The 20,175-nt window shown below is 43.4% G+C and overlaps 1 protein-coding gene across 1 annotated transcript in view; it reads left to right on the top strand.

Annotated features, from left to right (window-relative positions):
- Positions 1-426: 426 nt before the first annotated feature.
- Positions 427-20,175, top strand: part of znf652 (zinc finger protein 652) — a 36,267-nt gene continuing 16,518 nt past the window's right edge. The window contains exons 1-4 of the mRNA XM_033971824.2: positions 427-631; positions 12,908-14,105; positions 15,052-15,359; positions 17,938-18,085. Of these exons, the coding sequence (XP_033827715.1) occupies positions 13,412-14,105; positions 15,052-15,359; positions 17,938-18,085 (1,150 nt within the window). The 5' untranslated portion in view covers positions 427-631; positions 12,908-13,411. The remainder of the gene's footprint in view (positions 632-12,907; positions 14,106-15,051; positions 15,360-17,937; positions 18,086-20,175) is intronic.

Below are 20,175 nucleotides of genomic sequence, written 5' to 3'. Positions count from 1 at the left end.
TCAGTTTAATTTATTATCACAGTTCAGGTCACTGTGCAGGTTATATCAGCGTGTGCCACCAGGGGGCGTGTGTGTGTTTGGATAAACGCCGTAAAGGTCCAGTCATACTAAACCATGAAAGTGTTACCAGTTTAAAGTCAGATTTTTGGAAAACACTACTGAGCACAAACACTTCAGACACTCCAAAGATGATGAAGCATCCAGGAATAGTTTTAAAATAAATGCAAATGTGAAAATGACAGTGTTTTTGTTTTATAAGAACTAGAGCTGGAAACAATATAACGGGCAGTGCATAAGTGGTCGGTGTTGGTGCTCTGTTGGTTGATGCCCTGTCGGTGCCCGGTCCGCTCTGTGGAGAGGCGGACCCTGCGCCTGCCCAGTCCGCGGCCTGAGCGCGGGACCGGGGGGACGCGCCGGAGCTTTGGGCCACGTAACGAGCTCGGGGACAGCGGTCTGTGGACACGGCTCTGGAGACTCATAACAGCGTAAAGATCTGGATTTTACACAAAGGAAAGAGTCCGCGCATTTTGCACATCAACTGAGAAGAAGAAGAAAAAGGAGAAGAAGAAGAAGAAGTGCGCGAGCTGAACTCTGCACAGACACGAGCCTCAGACAAGATCCTCAGACTGAGGTAAGACACAGCCCCAGAGACACGAGACAAAGGACAGAATACACGAGAGACACGCCTGTCCACAGAGACACAGGTCTGTGTCTGACCACAGACTGGACAGTGCGCTGTTTAAATCAGACTTAGACCTGAGTCCAGAGGGTTTGGACAGAGACACAGACAGGGACAGAGACAGTCTGGTCTGGCTCGGCTCTTGTCTCTTAAACAGTTTAAATGTTTCCCTTTCACTCTTTATTTCCAGTGCTCTCGTGTTTGCAGACTGTCAGCTCTGATGTGGCATAAAGTTTGATGTTTGAGCAGCCAAGCTGTGCTAGCTCTGAGCTAACACTGTTAGCCTCAAATCTGGGCGGTTTGTGCAGAAAAGTGTAGTGTGTCCTGAGTGTGTGTGAGCGTGTGAGTGTGGAGCATGTTTCTGTGTCTGTGCACACACTGAGGGACACACTATACAGGAGCACAGGCTCTGAATGTTCTGGAAGCTCAGACTTTAGCTCCTGTGATGCAAATGCTGCACCTGGAGCTAATGTAGCTAATGTAGCAGTTAGCTCCTGATGTGTGCGCAGGTTGGACTCTACCTCTAGCTCTGCTCATGTCTCTGCTCAGGCTAAAGCTCAGTAGCTCTGTTAGCCTCCTGTGGCCTGCACCTCCTCACGTCCCACTGTGTTGCCTTTTGATTTAACCCTTTCTGAGCTTCATGATCCCATCACAACATGGGTCTAGAACATGTCCCCTCCTGCATCACCCACTCACTGTCCCCTCCTGCATCACCCACTCACTGTCCTCTCCTGCATCACCCACTCACTGTCCTCTCCTGCATCACCCACTCACTGTCCTCTCCTGCATCACCTACTGTCCCTTTCCTGTCCCCTCCTGCATGCATCACTCACTGTCCCCTCCTGCATGCATCACCCACTGTCCCCTCTGGTCCCCTCCTGCATGCATCACCCACTGTCCCCTCCTGTCCCCTCCTGCATGCATCACCCACTGTCCCCTCTGGTCCCCTCCTGCATGCATTACCCACTGTCCCCTCCTGTCCCCTCCTGCATGCATTACCCACTGACCACAGCAGTAATGGGTCAGAAAACCTACAGGACACTTTTGAGTCCAAACCTGCTGAAATGAGATTCTGCAGACGTCAAAAGTGATCTAACCAAACACAGGAAAACCAAATCCTAAACCAAACTAAACTAATCCTCAGAACTTCATGAAGCTTATGAGATCTGATTTTTAGAGAGCAGCTGTTAGTAAACTGTGAACATTTGAGCACAAAGACAAGGGCAAAGTTTTGGTTAGAATAAAACTGGTGTAAACTTCTGCTCTTATGAAACACCTGATTTACACATCACACCAGCGTCTCCAGAATGACTCGGAGCCAAAGAGCAGAGGAGCCGGATCCCTACAGCGCTGCACACAGGGCTGACTCAGGAATGTGAACCCTGCCACAGAACTCCGGCTCAGAGCTCATTAAAGTCTAGACTGGATCTGAATCGCACCAATGCAGTGTTACACAGCTCAATGGGGCTTATTCTCACAACGCACTTCATTTTTGACATTTTTCAGCTGTTTCTGTGTAATGTCTGAACAGCTCTGGTCTCTAAACATGTCGTTCAAATTAATACCTACCTTTTTTAGCAAGAGAATTTCACCATCTATGGCTAAAAAAATCTGTCAAAATAGACATACTAACATATGTACAAATATGTATATAGCATTCACTTTGTTTCAAATCAGCTAGCTTATGGCAAAATAAGGGTACGGATATTTGGCAAAATGTTAGCACAGTCTTTTATTATTTGTCTCAATAAAAACTTAAAGATTGTAAGATTAATGTTAAGATAAACTTGTTCAAACCATATACAACTTTTGAAATGCTGATTCATTCTTAATTATAAAAACATTGGACATGACATCATTAATTTATGTTATAATTTAGAGTTTTGGTTCAAGACGATTATCCAATCAGAATGCAGAATGAGCCTCACATGACTCTCATTTGTGTTGCCAGATTCAAAGCTGAAATCCAGTTGTTTTACCCCAGCACCTGCAGCCAATCAGAACTCAGTGCTTGTGCAGCCTCTGCAGCTCAGGGAGTGAATCTGGAGGTTCTGAACATGAGGCCTGTCCATAAACTGAGACTGGACACACCTGTATGTGTCTCTGCAGGTCAAGGCTCTGGACACAGGGTCAGATTAGGCCTGTCACAATAGTCACTATATCGCCTTATTCAGTTTATGAAAGCTGGAACTATATATTTTGGGGGCCAGTATTTATCATGGGGACTTTTTCTTTGCAAATTTGGTGAGATTTTTGTTATTTGATCTGTCTGATTTCTGATTTCTGTGTTTATTTGTCGCAGCTCACGCCTTTTAGTGATTCTGTCTATTTAAAATGTTGTTAAAATGTTATTGGGATTATCTCGCTGTTTTTGTGTCGGTGTCATAAACAGTTTCAATATTAGTTTATTTCAATATATCTCTATAGTGATATTTGTGTGTCAAACTGTGGTTCACACATCTGTGCCTCGCTCAGATGTGTGAAACTTTCTGGAAACCGTAAGAGGCAGGTTACATACAGCTCCTTTAATATCTTCTGGTGATAAAACAAACTGCACTTTTTGTTTTGAATCGGCTCTGTCTGTTGCCTTTTGAAATGTGTGTGTAATATATATTTATCTATTTAAATTCTGAACGATATAATCAATATTCTAATTTTGCATGTCTCCAAAACAACAACAATTTGATGACAATTTGGAGCAGAGTTCCATAATTGGAATTCTGTCGGCAATTATAGAAACCAGAGAGCCAATCTAGTGCAAAGTTAGGGATGGAATATAAACAGTAATATCATTTATCATTGACAGTTATCATTCAAGGGACATTTTATATAATGATGATCGCCATTCTTTGTTAAAGTTTAATTATTCATATGCATAACAACTTTAATCATTTTTGTGGTATAATTGTTAATCACAATTATTTTGGCCTTGATAATCGTCACACAAAATGTCGATATCGTCCCAGGCCTAATTGAAGTTGTTGAAGGTAACGCCCCTTTTGCTGGTTTAGCAGGGAGCGGGCGCTTAACAACGCTGTCAATCAAACCTGTTGCTAACACTAGTGGGAGCGACCTCAGGGAAAGAAGATGTCACAATAGTGAAATAAAAACCCCAGGATCATGTAGAGCGGGTTAATACGAACATTTAAGACCAAAATGACAAGTCTGACAGCAGCAGTTACAGAGAGAGGGGACACAGTTTTTACACAGAAAGTGAATTGGAGCCAAAAGTGCGCACATGATCACTTCCTTTTTGGACTCTGTGGCTAACAGGTTAGCTATGTCTATTTATTTTTATATATATGGACATATACATACATGCATACATACATACACATGCATATATACATACATACACATATATACATATATAGATACACATTCATACTTACATACACACATACATAAACAGTCTATGCGTACAGCATAACAACATCAATGTCCAGGTCCAGACATGCTTTTCCATAGATTTATTTTCAGGTGAGCAGCAAACAAACAAGTTTGTTTGTTATTTATTCAAACTTTTTAATGGCTCAATCTGATCATATAGACAAAAAATAACCATAAATGTCTCAGTATTTCTCATTACTTTTTCTTTGCTCTACTGACCCAAAAATATAGTTCCATGTTTTATATATAAAAGTGGATATAGTGATTATAGTGAAACTCCGACCAAGAAACCACAGACAGGATGCTAAGGTAAACATAAGAAATATGAACATGGCAAAAATCTATATTAAATATGCAAATTTACCCCAAAAATAAACAGGCAAACAAATTTCCCATGAACTAAAATAATAGTATATTGTAGTTTGTTCTAAGTTGGCTAGTGGCTCCTACACATTGTTTGACCTGCCTCCCACCACTAGAGGGGGGCAGTGAACAATCATATTGTTGATCGTGATATAAAGGATAGAACAGTAATCGTTCATGGGACATTTTATTTTATTGTGAGAATCGCCAACAAAGATAATCGCCTTTATATAAGCAGAATGTTCCAATAAAAAAACTACTTATCTACAGGGAGTCGACAGGGGGGACAAAGACATGTGCCCCAGGACATAGGGGGGGACCTTCTTTGTATTTTGCATTAGAGGTGGGCCCATGTAAGGCTTCTTGCCCAGGGCCCCCAAATTTCTGTCAACGGCCCTGCTGTTGACAGTGGCAATGGCTCGGGCATCTGCTCAGGATGCCTCCTGGACGCCTCCCTAGGGAGGTGTTCTGGGCATGTCCCACCGGGAGGAGGCCCCGGGGAAGACCCAGGACACGCTGGAGGGACTATGTCTCTCGGCTGGCCTGGAAACGCCTTGGGGTCCCACCGGAGGAGCTGGAGGACGTGTCTGGGGTGAGGGAAGTTTGGGAGTCCCTGCTTAGACTGCTGCCCTGTGACCCGGCTCCGGATAAGCGGAAGAAAATGGATGGATGGATGGACGGCCCTGCTTGTCCATAGTGTTTTCACTGATAAAGTCAAATTATATAAAAGTTGTTTAAACATGGAACTTATTCATAACATTAAAATTATTCACATTCATAACATTGTAAACTGTCAGCAGCTTTACCACTACATTCATCAGACCATAATATCACGTCATGTCATTCAAATTTCTATTTAATATTTTATGTTGAGGTTAAAAGTTCATTGTGAAAATGTTTCTAAACGGTAAAATGAAGTGAAACTCTCATTTCGAACCCCAGATCTGTAACGGAGGCGATGGTGTTGACTAATTACAAGAGGCATCGAGCGCTCTGTCACCACATCAAAGCTCGTATTTGTAGTGAATGAAACCCAGAACTGAGTAACTCCATATCACTTACATAACCGCACCAGCTTCGTTTAATTCCATCTCCTTGTTGTGACAGTTCATTTGGGGCTTAAATAACACGTTTGACAAGCTCAGCAGTTTAGATCCTCTTAACTCGTCAGCTAAAATCCTCAGTAGGTTTTGTGCATAAAATATGTTTCTTCTGTGATATGTTTGGGGCTGTCGTTTTGAACTGGGTTAATCTGTTTCTCTTTGTGCTCAGGATATTTTCCTGTCAGCGTGCGCTTTTCCCCGCTCTCCCAAATCTCTCCATTTCTCCGAAGGCTCCGTCCTCCCGGCAGGTGTGAGCGGACGCTAGCACTGCCAACTTTTAGACGAGCTGTAATGATGTACTTGGTTCTTATGAAATCTCACAAGTTCATTCAAATGGCTCTGATGTTTTTAACACTAATGGGATAAGAACTATACCACAGTATTTTTGTGGACAGTATTTATCGTGTGTCCAGTTTCTTTGGGAGAATTTGTTTATTTTTGGACTTGAGATTTCAGGGTTACAAAAGGTTGAATATAAACATTTTAAGACCGAAGTGACAAGTCTGACAGCAGCAGTTACAGAGAGGGGGACATAGTTTTTACACAGAAAGTGAATTGGAGCCGGAAGTGCGTCGATGATCACTTCCTGTTTGGAACGTGGCACTAGCATGTTAGCTCTGTCCATTTATATGTACAGTCTATCCTCAGTTAGGGATGGGACGATGAAACAACATCGAACAATATCGTTTATCATGATAAAAAGGGTTGACAGTAATCATTCGTGGCACTTTTATGTAATCGTTATAATCACCATTGTGTCATAAGAATGTGCAGAAAAAGACTACTTCTCCGTGATGATCACTGTTGTTTTCACTGTTATGGAACTTCCATCCATCCATCCATTTTCTTCCACTTATCCGGGGCCGGGTCGCGGGGGCAGCAGTCTAAGCAGGGACTCCCAGACTTCCCTCACCCCGGACACGTCCTCCAGCTCCTCCGGTGGGACCCCAAGGCGTTCCCAGGCCAGCCGAGAGACATAGTCCCTCCAGCGTGTCCTGGGTCTTCCCCGGGGCCTCCTCCCGGTGGGACATGCCCAGAACACCTCCCTAGGGAGGCGTCCAGGAGGCATCCTGAGCAGATGCCCGAGCCACCTCAACTGGTTCCTCTCAACGTGTAGGAGCAGCGGCTCTACTCCGAGCTCCTCCCGTGTGACCGAGCTCCTCACCCTATCCCTAAGGGTGCGCCCGGCCACTCTGCGGAGGAAGCCCATTTCAGCCGCTTGTATCCGCGACCTTGTCCTTACGGTCATTACCCAGAGCTCATGACCATAGGTGAGGGTAGGAACGTAGATTGACCGGTAAATCGAGAGCTTCGCCTTCCGGCTCAGCTCCTTCTTTACCACAACGGACCGATACAGCGACCGCATCACTGCAGACGCTGCACCGATCCATCCTTCCCTCACTCGTGAACAAGACCCCGAGATACTTGAACTCCTCCACTTGGGGCAGAGACTCACCACAAACCCGGAGAGAGCAAACCACCTTTTTCCGGTCGAGAACCATGGCCTCGGATTTGGAGGAGCTGATTCTCATCCCAGCCGCTTCACACTCGGCTGCAAACCGCCCCAGTGCCTGTTGCAGGTCCTGGCTCGAAGAAGCCATCAGGACAACATCATCTGCAAACAGCAGAGATGAAATCCTGTGGTTCCCAAACCAGGCCCCCTCCGGTCCCTGGCTGCGCCTAGAAATTCTGTCCATAAGTATAATGAACAGAACCGGTGACAAAGGGCAGCCCTGGCGGAGTCCAACATGCACCGGGAACAGGTCTGACTGCTGGCAATGCGAACACAGCTCCTGCTCCAGTCATACAGGGACCGGACAGCCCTTAGCAAAGAGCCCCGGACCCCATACTCCCAGAGCACCCCCCAAAGGACACCACGAGGGACACGGTCGAATGCCTTCTCCAGATCCACAGAACACATGTGGACTGGTTGGGCATACTCCCATGAGCCCTCGAGGACCCGATGGAGAGTATAGAGCTGGTCCAGTGTTCCACGACCAGGACGAAAACCACACTGCTCCTCCTGAATCCGAGGTTCGACTATCGGTTGGATTCTCCTCTCCAGTACCCTGGAATAGACCTTACCGGGAAGGCTGAGGAGTGTGATTCCCCTGTAATTGGAACACACCCTCTGGTCCCCCTTCTTATACAGAGGGACCACCACCCCGGTCTGCCATTCCACAGGTACTGTCCCCGACCGCCACGCGATGTTGCAGAGATGTGTCAGCCAAGACAGCCCCACAACATCCAGAGACTTGAGGTACTCAGGACGGATCTCGTCCACCCCTGGAGCCTTGCCACTGAGGAGCTTGCCAACCACCTCAGTGACTTCAGCCAGGGTGATGGACGAGTCCGCCTCTGGGTCCCCAGTTTCTGCTTCCTCCTCGGAAGACGTGACAGTGGGATTGAGGAGATCCTCAAAGTATTCCTTCCACCGCCCGACAACATCACCAGTCGAGGTCAGCAGCTCTCCACCCGCACTGTAAACAGTGTTGGTGAAGCACTGCTTCCCCCTCCTGAGGCGTCGGACGGTTTGCCAGAATCTCTTTGAGGCCGTCCGATACTCCTCCTCCATGGCCTCCCGGAACTCCTCCCAACCCCGAGTTTTTGCCTCTGTGACCGCCCGAGCTGCGGCATGCTTGGCCCGCCGGTACTCATCAGCTGCCTCAGGAGTCCCACGAGCCAACAAGGCTCGATAGGACTCCTTCTTCAGCTTGACGGCATCCCTTACTTCCGGTGTCCACCACCGGGTTCGGGGATTGCCGCCGCGACAAGCACCGCAGACTTTACGACCACAGCTACGAGCAGCCGCATCGACAATAGAGGTGGAGAACATGGCCCACTTGGAGTCCATGTCTCCAACCTCCCCCGGGATCAGGGAGAAGCTCTCCTGGAGGTGGGAGTTGAAGACCCCTCTGACAGACGCCAGACGTTCCCAGCAGACCCTCACAATGCGCTTGGGCCTGCCAAGTCTGTCCGGCTTCCTCCTCCGCCAGCGGATCCAACTCACCACCAGGTGGGTGATCAGTTGACAGCTCAGCCCCTCTCTTCACCCGAGTGTCCAAGACACGCGGTCGGAGGTCAGATGACACGACAACAAAGTCGATCATCGACCTCCGACCTAGTGTGTCCTGGTGCCACGTGCACCGATGGACATGCATGTGCTCAAACATGGTGTTCGTATGGACAAACCGCCCCTCCAAGTGTCACTGTCGTTACCCACATGGGCGTTGAAGTCCCCCAGGAGAACAACGGAGTCCCCGGTTGGTGCACTGTCTAGTACCCCTCCCAGGGACTCCAAGAAGGCCGGGTACTCTGCACTGCTGTTTGGCCCGTAGGCCGACACAACAGTGAGAGACCTGTCCCCGACCCGAAGGCGCAGGCCTGTCCCCGACCCTCTCGTTCACCGGAGCGAACCCCAACACGCAGCGGCTGAGCTGTGGGGCAATGAGCAAGCCCACACCAGCTCGCTGCCACTCCCCGTGGGCAACGCCAGAGAAATGGAGAGTCCAACCCCTCTCAAGAAGTTGGGTTCCAGAGCCCAAGCTGTGCGTGGAGGTGAGGCCGACTATATCTAGCCGGTAACGCTCAACCTCCCGCACAAGCTCAGGCTCCTTCTCCCCCAGCGAGGGGACATTCCCTGTCCCCAGAGCTAGTCTCCATGTCCGGAGATCCGGTCGTCGAGGTCCCCGCCTTCGACTGCCGCCCAGATCTCTCTGCACCCGCCCCTCATGGCTCCTCTCGCAGGTGGTGAGTCCACGGGAGGACGGCCCCACGTCGTTCCTTCGGGCTGGGCCAGTTCAGAACTGAAGAAGCCGCTTGGATGAGCAGTGAAACATCTTCACTCCTACAAGATCTGTCCAGTTGACAGATTTAACTTCGTTGTTTGCTATGGATCACACCTGGATGACTGAGGGTCTACACAGACATTAAAATTGTGATTATTCATGTCAAGAACATTTTTAAATGGTCAGCAACAATAATTATCGTGATATAATTGTTAATCGCAATTATTTTGTCCATGATAATTGTGACACGAAATTTCAATCTTGTCCCATGTCTATGCTCAGTACAGACAAACCAAGTACTAAAGTGTTTTATTCTGGTGTTTATTTTAGATATTGATCAATATGTTTTTTTTTCATGGCCGAAGCCGATATCGATTGTTTAGAATTCAGAGCAGACGATATTTTTGAGCTGATATTTAGGGCCAATTTTGATTATTTTCAACATATAAAGTGACTACAAACTTACCCACAGCCCTTTTTACTACAGCCTGCATAATGTGACAGTGGAGTTACACTAGTGCAGTCATCTCTTTGTACTCAGATGTTCAAATCAAACATCACCCTCTGCTTGGATTGGCTCTTTGGTTGCTATGATACTCGTGGTCGGAATTCCAAATATGGAACTCTGCTCAAGATTGGCCCCTATAACTGCTCTAGCCTCAATGAGGTTCATTTGGAGCTGAACGCTGTGGGTGTCACACTCACTCAGTCACTTCTTTATTCAGTCTGTGGTCGATATCGTGGTTAATTTAAATTGATATAATGAGTCTGTGTAAATAAAAGATCAAACATTCTGAGACCATGACCTGTAAACAAAGTTATTCAGAGATAAGTAACAGCTCTAGAACACATCTGGATCAGTTTTGTATTATTTTATTTTTGTTTAAAGGAAATAAATGGTGTTTTGAGCCTCTGGTATTGGTTCATATTGGCAGATGCTTAAAGCTATAGTATCGAAGTCTGTATTGAAACTGAAAAAGCTTGATTACTGCAACCCGAAGGTGTGGCTGACAAACTCGAGCCAAGAAGCTGTCACTAAATGAAATGAGTTGAATCAAAAGTGTTCTGGCCTGTGGTGAAAGATGAAAGTAGAAAATGAGTTTTATGAAGGGTAGTGTCAACTATAAATCAGTGATTATGATCTGAACATCACCGTGAAACAAACAGATCCTTAAACAAATGGATCCTTAAACAAACAGATCCTTAAACAAATGGATCCATAAATAAATGGATCCATAAATAAATGGATCCATAAATAAATGGATCCGTAAAGAAACTGAGCTGATAAAAAAAAAAAAAAAAAAAAATCAACAATTTTAATTTCAGGCAAAATTGTCCAGATCCAGGAAATTTTAAAGGTCCTATATTACACAAAAAGGCTTGATGAGCTCTGCTGTTATTATTAATCGATATTAAAAGTAGTATCAAACCTATATACTCATTTTGGCAGATATCAATACTAAAAAAGTTGCCCTACTCTTTATGTTGAAAATCACATTCTATTGTCTAAAGAAAGGGTTTTTTATCATTGTATCAAAATGGATTTTGAAATTTTTAGTATTGTGAGGACCTTATACTTTACTACACAAAATAAGTAAAAAAAAAAAAAAAAAAGTTTGCAAAATAGTCTTTGACCCCGTTTTAGTCAAAAGTTAAACTTGTACTTGTAATTATAGACAACAACCCCAGACCTTCTCGCTGTGTGGCAGAGGGTCAACCACTGCACCACAGAACTTGATATAATCATAAACTAGAGTCAGTTTACACTTGTACAGACACCACATTAGACCAGGACTAGACCCGGACTAGAAAGGGACCAAACCAGTTCTTTAGCTGACTAGTGTACACCCATGGACCACTATGGAACCTACTGGACACTGAGGGATTACACAGATATAAGGACACATGGGAATATAAAAGAAAGTACTACCATTTAATGTGGAAAATTATCTGGTTTTAGTCTTGAATTTTAAGGATTTTATGTTGTATGTTGTGTGTTGCATGTTGTATGTGCAGTATTTTATTATTTTGAGTCAACTGAATTTGATAATCTTTTGAAAAATTCCACTCTTTCGGTTTGTCGGTTTCATCGGTTGCTGCTTATTCGAGTGAAAAGCCAGAGGTGAACCAGTTGTTAACCTGAACCACAACAGTGTGAGCGTAACCCAGAACAGCACAACTCAACATTAAGTTTTGCATTTCAGAACTAAACAGTAAAGAGATGAAATTACTCCATTTTAAAACGTTTGCAGGTTTGAAGCCGGCTGCTCTGTGTGTGTTTCGTTGAAGTACAGTTTCCTGTGGTTGTTTCTAGCTCGAAAGCTTGTGGTTAGGCTCTGCTCACAACATCAATGGGCGGTGTGCAACTTTTAGTATCGTTTTTAACTCCTGAATCACTGCCTTTTTAAAGATTTTTTTAGTATTTATTCGATTCTCAGAAGAGCCTTAAGTGTTTAAGTATTTACCCTACGGCTGCATGATTCTGGGGAAAAAGCTGACACGAGATTTGCAATTTGCATTTAAAAAGTAGGTTTGGCTCCTGCAGATGTTTCCATGTGCACAGAACTAAACTGATGAACTCGAGGATCCCATGTGTTTCAGGAGACACACTGCAGGTACAAGATGTTTTATTTTACTTGTTTGGTACAAGTTTTTTAATTAAAAAAAACAAAAACATTCTATTAAATTAACTGTAGCCTTTAAGATCCATCGGTGCCACTAATGCACTTGATCAGCAGCCAAACGTCTTTTTGTCCAGTTACAGATTTGAATATTTCTTTTAATATGACTCGGATCTGGACAACTGAGGGATTACACAGATATATTTTATATTGTTGTGTGTTTGAACATGGCGCTCATGAGAGGGTCTGGTCTCATTGGACGCTCCCTGTACAAATAAACATAATGACGTGACCTCAGATTGTGATGTGCAGCTCCACTTTACTCTTGACCGTGTGTTTTCAACTTTACTTGTGCAGGAGGCTTTGTGCTGTGCAAAGTTAAAAATGATTGTACTTGAGTATACATTTGAGGTATTTGTACTTAAGTACATTTTACAGTGTGTACTTGAGTACATTTGAGAGCAATATTTCTACTTTCTACTCCACTACATTTTTGAACTGGACTGAAAAGTACATTTATTATTGTGTGAGACCTGCTGAAAAGGCTGAGGGTTTATTTTTAACACGTTCAGAATTTGAGTAAAACAAAAATATACAAATAAAAACAGAAAAATACGATCGATTCAGTTGTTTATATCAAACAAAATTCAGCTCAGATCTTTATCAAAATCAACACATTTGAAAATTTATAAGACTCAAAATCGATGAAATACCTTAAGTAGATTTTTTAAATATGATAATTTTACTTTTACTTGAGGTTTTGCTCTGATATCTGTACTTTTAATTAAGTCGATTTTTTTTCATGTGATTTTTTTTGCTCCATTATCTGTACTCTTACTTAAGTAACAAAATGGAGTACTTCTTCCACCTTTGCCTGTATTTTAAAAAGAACATTAATATTCCCCTTGTTTCTGTTCCATTGCTCTGATCTAATCTCCATTTTGTGTTGTGTCTCATTTCTAGGCCTCGTGCTGCAGATGGATCCAAACACGGCTCGTAGCGTCTGGGAGCACTTCCTCATCTGACACTCTGAAGCTCTTCTTCACCTGTTTTTAAGACCTCGGCTCCCTGCGGTGCACCAGCCTTTACAAACGCAGTGACTGAGAACTCGCCTCCAGCTTTCAAAACAACTCAAGGCAGATCACTTTCAAATGTTCTACACAAAAGTTTTAGACTCATTGCGTTTTCCAGCTCGTTTTTAATTTTAACCCCATGGACCAAACTCGGAATAAGCTGCATGTTTTTAGAATCTACTGACCTGAACAAAATGGACGCTCTGTTTGAATCGGGTTGAGCGTTGGCCCACCTCACCCCCTTCCTCCTGGGTTTTCAGTAGAAAGAGGGTGGGGATTGGTGCAGTGATTTTAGCCCGTAGTTTCTGCGTTGGCTGGATCACATTGGCATCGCCGTAACGAATACCGTATATTACCGGAAGTTGGCATTCTACCGTTACCCGTTTCACTTTTCATGAAATCCTGCCAAAACGTCAAAGAAGAGGTTTTTATCCCTGGCCTTAGCGTAATGTCCCAAGAGGAGGGGCACAGGGGGCAGGTGTCCGCAACCTATTTTCACCCAACGCCAAGTTCGGATCTAGATTTGGCCGGTAAAGTTTATAAGTGCGAAGTCGGCGAAACGCATTACCCAGGGCTAGTGGACAATAAAATGTCAGGGAAGCCCTCTATGGGTGACCAGAATGTCGTTAACCCGCAGCAGTATTTCAGGGAGGGAGGGGCTGGGTCAGAGGGCGCGGGTAAGCAGGAGGGCGGCGGCGGTGGTGATGGGTCATCCGAGGAAACAGACGACGAAGACGAGGACGGCGAAGAGGAAGATGGCGACGAGAGCGGGTTTAAGCGCGAGCAAATCATCGTGGAGGTGAATCTGAACAACCAGACGCTGCACGTTTCCAAAAGCGATAATAAAAGTGAAGACATCGAGATAAACGACGAGGACGAGGAGGAAGAAGATGACGAAGAAGAAGAGGAGGAGGAGGAGGAAGAGGAAGAGAGTGAGGAAACGGACGAGGAAGAGGAGGACGACATTGAACTGGAAAGTCGTACGACGAGATCCCAAAGAGCTCGCAGGGGATTGGACAACACAGACAGCGCTCCAAGAAGGAAGAGTGTTCGGACTGCTCTGAGCCCCTCTGCCTCTGACGCCGCAGGTGCTGACGGTTTGTGTTATGATTAATACGGCCAAAAATAACGTAACGACTTCTTTAGTAATAAAAAAAAAAATCTGTAACTGGACAAAAGTTTTAGAGTAAAGACGTTTGGCTGCTCATCCAAGACACTTCTTCAGTTGTAATGACACTGAAACTAACACACCCATTTGTTTACAGTTTCTGTTTGTTGCTCGGCCTAATGAGCTGCACTAACAGAAACTAAACAAATGCAGCTGAAACCACAAGTTTACATACGCAATATAAAAAGACACATGCTTTTTTTCTCACTTTTCCTGTTTTAGGTCAGTTAGGATTACCAAAATAATTTCTATTTGCTAAACGAGCTAACAGAAACAGTACACGAACAGGTGTGTTAGCTTCAGTGTAGTTAGCTCCTACTTTCAGAAAGATGTCAGTGTCCAGTAGTAATCTGACCAGAACTGAAGAAGCGGCTTTATTATTCCTCAGACCTGGACGACTGATGTATTACACAGACAATTGATTTAGTAATTAGTGAAACTGCTAATGTTTTAAACGCTAATGTATTCAAAAGGCTGTATGTGTCTTGTACTTTTACTTAAAAAAAGTACTTTACCAATATAGTACAATATTAAAATGGCGTTAGAGTTTGTCCACTGATTCGAACATTGGCGTTTCAAATCTCGCTCTCAACATAAGCATCATTGGTTGAGCGGTCAGATCCACTGACCCACAGGTTGGCGGTGTGATTCCAGCTCCCACCGATGAATGCTGTTGTTGTGTCCTTGGGCAAGACACTTAACCCACCTCACCCTCCGTGTCTGTGTACAGTGGTGCGTGAATGTGTGCGTGAGTGTGTGAGTGAGTGTGAGTTCTTGATGTAAAGTGCTTTTAGTCTCGAAGGGGGAAAAGCGCTGTATAAAAACGTGACTATGACCATGGGACCATTGTTTCACTGTCCTAACAGGAATGACCACAAGAGGCCGCCGCAAGCACATGGAGGCCCCGAAAGGCAAGAAGAGACTGGGCAGGACCGGGCATCAGTCCAGCAGAGGGTCTGCGGGTGGCGCTGTGGGGAGTAAGGCGGAGGTGGAGGACAAGGAGATGCTCGCGTGTGAGAAGTGTCCGCGCGTCTTTAACACCCGCTGGTACCTGGAGAAGCACATGAACGTCACACACAGACGAATGCAGATCTGCGACAAGTGTGGGAAGAAGTTTGTACTGGAGAGCGAGCTCGCCCTGCACCAGCAAACAGACTGTGAGAGGAACATACAGGTGAGGCACTGACACGCCCTACAGGTGACGCACTGGACACACCTCACAGGCAACATACAGGTAACACACTATGAAAGGTACATAGAGATGAGGCACTGGACACGCCCTACAGGTAATATACAGGTAACACACAGGTAACAGACTCTGAGAGGAACGTACAGGTGAGGCACTGACAGGTAATATACAGTAGATAAACAGATAATTTACAGGTAACATACTGGACACACCTTGCACGAAATTTACAGGTATGGTCCAATCAGAGTACTATTTTCTGAATACACCAAATACTTTTACACAGATTTGTATTATATTATAGAGCAAAAACATGACATATAATGACAAACAGCTTTATTTTTGTTGTTATGCCTTAAATTATGTCTAAAAGAGGCGGAAAATCACACACACAGTAAGAGCAGTTTTTTTATATTTTTCTCAACACCACTGTGCAAAATCACATGATGAAGTAACTGTACTCTGAATACCTCTGTACCAGTTACTTTACTCAAATCAAAGGAAAACTCTGTGGAACTGGAGAAAGACAGAAAACACTGCCCTTGTGATGCTGACTGGGGTTTTCTCTCAAATTAGTGAATACATTAATAAAACAATTCAACAAACACAAAACAAACAGAAAGCACTCTGTTCCACCTTGTGATGTCATCATGTGGTAATACAGATAGTGCTCCACTGTGTTTTTAAACTCCATAAACCTTCACTAGAATCATTTGGATCATTTCAGCCCTGGAATTGCCAATCTCTACTGAACTAAAGGTAAAAGGAGCTGTTAACTTGAAAACTACCACTTCATGACATCACAAGGTGGAACAGAGGACCTTTAAGTCCACTTATTTATATACATTTTGCAGTGGTTGTTGTGCTGCTTTAGAATTACAGCTTCTCTAGAATGTACAGTTACTTTTTCATTTGGTGAGAATCACAATAGTCACTTTGCAAAAATAAAAAAATAAATAGTTATTCCCATGTCACTTTTCTATAGAGTTTCATAGACAGCAGGTTTAACACACTGCACCTCAGAGGATCCCGGTTTAACCTGATCCTGAATCAGGATTCTCACCTGGGCACACACAATTCAGTTCAGCTTTACTTAATTTATTTTTATACTACACGTTTAAAAATAAGAATGTACAAATATATCTCTCCCTCCCTCCTCCCCTCATACTCTCGCTATCTCTCTCTTGTTCTCTCTCTCCCCCTCTCTCCCTCTACCTCTCTTCTCCTTGTCTCTCTTCCCTTCTCTCCCTCCCTTTCTCCTCTCCCTCCATCTCTCTCTCTCTGTTTCTCTCCCTCCCTCTCTCTTTCCCTCACTCCATCTCCCTCTCTCTCCCCCTCACCCAATCCCTCTCGCTCTCTCCCCCTCTCTCTTTCCCCCGCACTCATCTCCCTCCCGCTCTCTCTCTCTCTCCCTCACCCCATCTCCCCCTCTCACTCTCTCCCCCTCACCCCATCTCCCTTTCTCTCCTTCTCTCTCTCTCTCTCTTTCTCTCACCCCATCTCCCCCTCTCACTCTCTCTCCCTCCCTCTCTCTCTCTCTACCACTCACCCCATCTCCCTTTCTCTCCCTCTCTCTCTTATATCTTTTACTTTGAGAGCGCCTGAATCATTCTTGAAAGTGAAACATGATATTTTGAAGCTGAACTTTTATAATGGAGAGGTGTGTTTACTTTTCCTGGAGGCATCTCTGGTGTCGCTGTGGTTCACTTCAGTCATCACAGATTTACTGCGGTCGTTACACAAGCCCTCCTCAAACATGTGCGTTCATTAAAGATCAGTTAGAGTTCACACTGTCGCTAATGAGCAAGAGTCAGGTTCAACTTTTGTGTTTTTTCTTGTTTTGACGCTGCCCGGACACGTATATGAGAATGTGTTTGTCAAATCTTAAGATCTAGAAATTCTTGGCTCTGGAGATTATGAAACTGATGAAAAGCAGTGTGCAAATGATTTCGCCTCTGGTGCTTCCTGGTTCGTTCTTTTATGTGTCACATGACTTCCTCCATAGAGTTTGAAAGAGCTGAGTTAAAAATTTGCTGCCTGTTCTGCTTCTTTGTTGTATACATTTTGTTTTACCAAATCTTTCCAGAAAAGCCTCCAGTCCTAAAGAGTATACCACAGATTACTCCATTTTAAAGTAAAGGGGACGCCTCTAAAAAAAATGATGGATCTTTTCTTATCTGGCAACACTGTCACAGGTGATGGCCTGTTTGCTTATCACCTGCCGCTGTGTATTTAAATCCAAAGAAAAACAGCTAAATTTTACAACCGAAGATTGTGTTTGGATTGTCACAAACGTGAGAAAAAACCCACTAAAATCCATTTGACCTAATTCTGTTGTTTCGAGTAAAAACTGCCAAACCTTCAGCCTTTGTATGTGTCATGTGATATATAAAAGTACAACTTTAGCTAAAATTTAACTTTAAACAAAACAAACTGAAACTCATTTATCTGGCTGGTTGTAGTTTGTGAAGTTGTTTTGTCCACCAGAGGGAGCTCTTGCACAAACTTAAAACAAAAGCCTGTCTGTGTGAAATTAACTTAAAACATGTATGTCTGTGTTTTACAGTGTGTCTCCTGTAATAAGTCGTTTAAGAAGCTCTGGTCTCTTCATGAACATATAAAGATCGTTCATGGATACGCAGAAAAAAAGTTCTCATGTGAAATCTGCGAGAAGAAGTTTTATACCATGGCCCACGTCCGAAAGCACATGGTTGGTAAGTGTCAGTGTATATCTCATCCCTCATCCCTCTTGCTGTGGATGGTGAGTGCCCAGGCTCAAGATAAGACAATATTTGGACTCTATATTTGGATCGCCTTTAAATGTCCAGCAGAGGGCGAAATTTTGTTTTGGTCAATCTGCTGCTGAAAAAATCCAGACAAACATGTTTTGCATTAAAGGAAGGCTCCACAAAACATGACTACACTGCTCACAGGTTTGTAGTAAATTTTAAAAGCACAATTTGAGGAAAACACAACTCCAGGTCTGTTTTTGAGGAGGTAGCAGCATTAGAACATGGATTAAAGCTACAAGAGTCTATTTGCTGTGTAACTTTTCAGTGGGAGATCCTCGAAATAACTTTCCGAAATACGAAATATGTAGAATATATCAGCCTTAAATGTCCAGCAGAAGGCAATATTTTGTTTTTGGTAGATTTGCTGCTTAAAAAAATCCACACAAAACTTCATATTATAACTTTAAGAGCACTGTAGTCACATTGGTGCAGCTGTCTCTTCATATTAAAGCTCTGTGGTTAAAAAAAATTGCTTAGGGGGAGTTTATAGTAAATTTACACAATTCGACATATCCGTCCAAATATATCAACAGATTTTATTGCCATCTGGATTCTAATCTGTATCGGTCTCAGACATGAGAAAAACAGTATCGACTCATCTCTCGCTGAGTTCCTCCTTGGTTTTCTATTGATAAGCTGAATCTTGATTTCGATGTATTTACCCAGTGTCGTGTCGAGCAGATTAGCTTTAGCAACACGATAAACAATTTCATATCAACAAGTTCTAAACATGTCACATTATCTCAGGTCAGTCGTGCACAATTTAATAAAAACATGTAAACAGGCTGCACCCAGGATGGTGTTCATATCTATACATTTTTTTAAATTATTTTTTTTATTTATTTCTTATTTATTAAGAAATACTTAATTAACCAAGTACTTTGTCTAAATGAAATGTCAAAGCAAAGGTGTGAAATCATCTAGATTTAAATCAGACCTATTTAACCATGTTCTAGATGTTTCCCCCTCGACTTTTACTCACATGAAGAATGATTCAATCTTTAATCACTTATTTTTCTTATTCTTATTTATTTTCTTGACCTATATATTATATTTTATTTGTCAGATATTAATCTCTGTGACACTGGAGGAGTTTGGGTCCAGTGAACTACATGGTTGCTTTGCTTGGACATCCCGGGTGTGATGCTGTTACTTCCTCCAGGAAGAACAATTTTAAATCTAAGAAAAAAAGTGGCCAAAATCAGAAAAATAATCAGAAAGTTTTTGTCAAATCTTGAATATAATGTGTGATAGGTTCACAACCTATATTACAGTTCAAAAGAGAAGAGAAGACAAGAGAGATTATTTTGTCTCAATATTGAGGAGAAAGAGCGGAGAGGCAAAAAACCCCAGTTACAAACCACCACCCTCTCTGGGGCCCAGACCGTCTTTCACCTCTTTTATTAAAGTTAGGGAACCCTAGTTACATACACATCTGAAGGGGGGGGGGCATATACTTTGCAAGCAGTGTAAAAACATATGACGAAATTCACAGAGAAATATATTCTGTTTTTGCATTTCCACAAGGTCACTCTTTCCCTTAAAACAAAACATGATGATGTTTCTGTTTTAGGTTTCACAGTGACCTTCTTCCTGTGGGATCCTGCACTCTCAAAAGACATTTTCTGCAAGACTCAAGAACAAACATTAGTGCAGATTACATAGTTTACATAGTTGAATATAATGACTAAATAAAGAGTGAACATTACATTACAGTACCTTTAAAATGAACAGTGAGATAACATAATATACTTGAATATATATATTTTGAATCCATCAATGTGTTATATAACAGTATGTTTTAGTAAAATGAGTCTAACCTGTCATAGGCGTTTTAAACATGTCTGTCTCCATGGAGACGAGCGGTGATGTAACCAGGCACATTGTCCTCTCAGATATGACCACTTCATCCACGGAGATGAATACATTTAATGCCATATTGTAGAACATTTCAGGGATAGTAGTACCATACAGAGAGTAAATCACAACTATTAACATTTTAGAGGCATTTA

The sequence above is a fragment of the Periophthalmus magnuspinnatus genome, chromosome 8 (assembly GCF_009829125.3).
Source record: "Periophthalmus magnuspinnatus isolate fPerMag1 chromosome 8, fPerMag1.2.pri, whole genome shotgun sequence".
Classification (NCBI taxonomy): domain Eukaryota; kingdom Metazoa; phylum Chordata; class Actinopteri; order Gobiiformes; family Gobiidae; genus Periophthalmus; species Periophthalmus magnuspinnatus.
This window is presented reverse-complemented; position numbering and strand designations above follow the sequence as displayed.